Here is a 1,145-nt window from a genome sequence, read left to right on the forward strand (position 1 = left end):
GACAGAGCTCCAGGAGTGTTTGGCCATGGTGCACATGGTGAATTGTTAGAGTGTCCTGTGCAGACCCTGGAGTTGACCTAATGATCCTTGTGGATCCCTTCCAACTCAAACTATTCTATAAAGTGACTGAATGATGGTGCTGAATGACTTTTCTCCCACCTCTGGCCCTTTACCCCCCCCGCGTGAAGACGCCTCCATACCTTAGTGCAATTGGCAGCTTTTGGCTCGAGGTCGTTCAAGGTCACTAGCTCCCTCAGCAGGCTGCTCTCCTGGTAGCCTCCCTTCACTCCTCGCAGTTTGAAGTAAGCCTGAGATCGCTGGAGGATCAGCCTGAGGTTCACAGCAAACCCTGCCATGTCTATAGCGAAGGGTCGATGGGGGTCGAACACAGTTTTCCAGCCATAGACCTTCCCTGCAGCATTCACTTTGGGGGACTCATAACGTAAACCCCCCACAAAGGCCACTGGCCACACGGACACCTTCCTGGTGCTGCGCATCTGGAGCAAGGAGAGAGGAGGGTTAGATGTGTGTGAACCTCCAGAAACACAAAGCAGCCTCACAGCAGAATCACTTCCCCTCCAGCTTCCCCCTGGAGACAAGAGCCTGGGTTACATCCCCAAGCACCTTCTGTGGTTGGACCTCATCACTCACCTTCTTGTAAAAGGCTTCACATCTTGGAGCCTGGAGAAGCAAAGTGCTTTGGAAAGTGGCAGCTAACAGCAGCACTAGTAATGGATGGCCACAGAACCAAGCAGGAGCTCAGCACTGAAAACAAAGCTGCCAATAATAAACAGCTCTGAGATTTATTAGGAGTGGGTTTGGTTTTTTAGTCCAATGGTCTTTAGTAGGGCTCCACTCAGGAAATCAAGACACAAGAGGGAAGCACCTTGGTCAAGGCTACCAGGAAATGCAGGAATGGCATACCTAGGAAGGTGTTTCTCTGCAAATCAAGGTGTTTAAGCTGCAGTCTCAGCTATGAGGCATAGTGAGGCTCAAGGCATCTTTAGGGGGAGGCACTGCAGCTCACAATCTTGGGGACAGCTGGGAAGCACAGCCTTCTCCTGTGTCTCAACATGCAGAACAGTCCCCTGTAGGTGGGAAGCACAGCCTCTCCTGACTCTCCCAAAGTGCAGGACAGTCCCCTG

The 1,145-nt window shown here is 51.9% G+C and overlaps 1 protein-coding gene across 1 annotated transcript in view; it reads right to left on the bottom strand.

Moving 5' to 3' along the window:
• Positions 1-200: 200 nt before the first annotated feature.
• Positions 201-1,145, bottom strand: part of B3GAT1 (beta-1,3-glucuronyltransferase 1) — a gene marked incomplete at its 3' end in the record, with an annotated part of 7,214 nt that continues 6,269 nt past the window's right edge. Inside the window, exon 4 of the mRNA XM_009072038.1 lies at positions 201-497. Within this exon, the coding sequence (XP_009070286.1) occupies positions 201-497 (297 nt within the window). The remainder of the gene's footprint in view (positions 498-1,145) is intronic.

Source organism: Acanthisitta chloris, unplaced genomic scaffold, assembly GCF_000695815.1.
Source record: "Acanthisitta chloris isolate BGI_N310 unplaced genomic scaffold, ASM69581v1 scaffold1263, whole genome shotgun sequence".
Taxonomy (NCBI): domain Eukaryota; kingdom Metazoa; phylum Chordata; class Aves; order Passeriformes; family Acanthisittidae; genus Acanthisitta; species Acanthisitta chloris.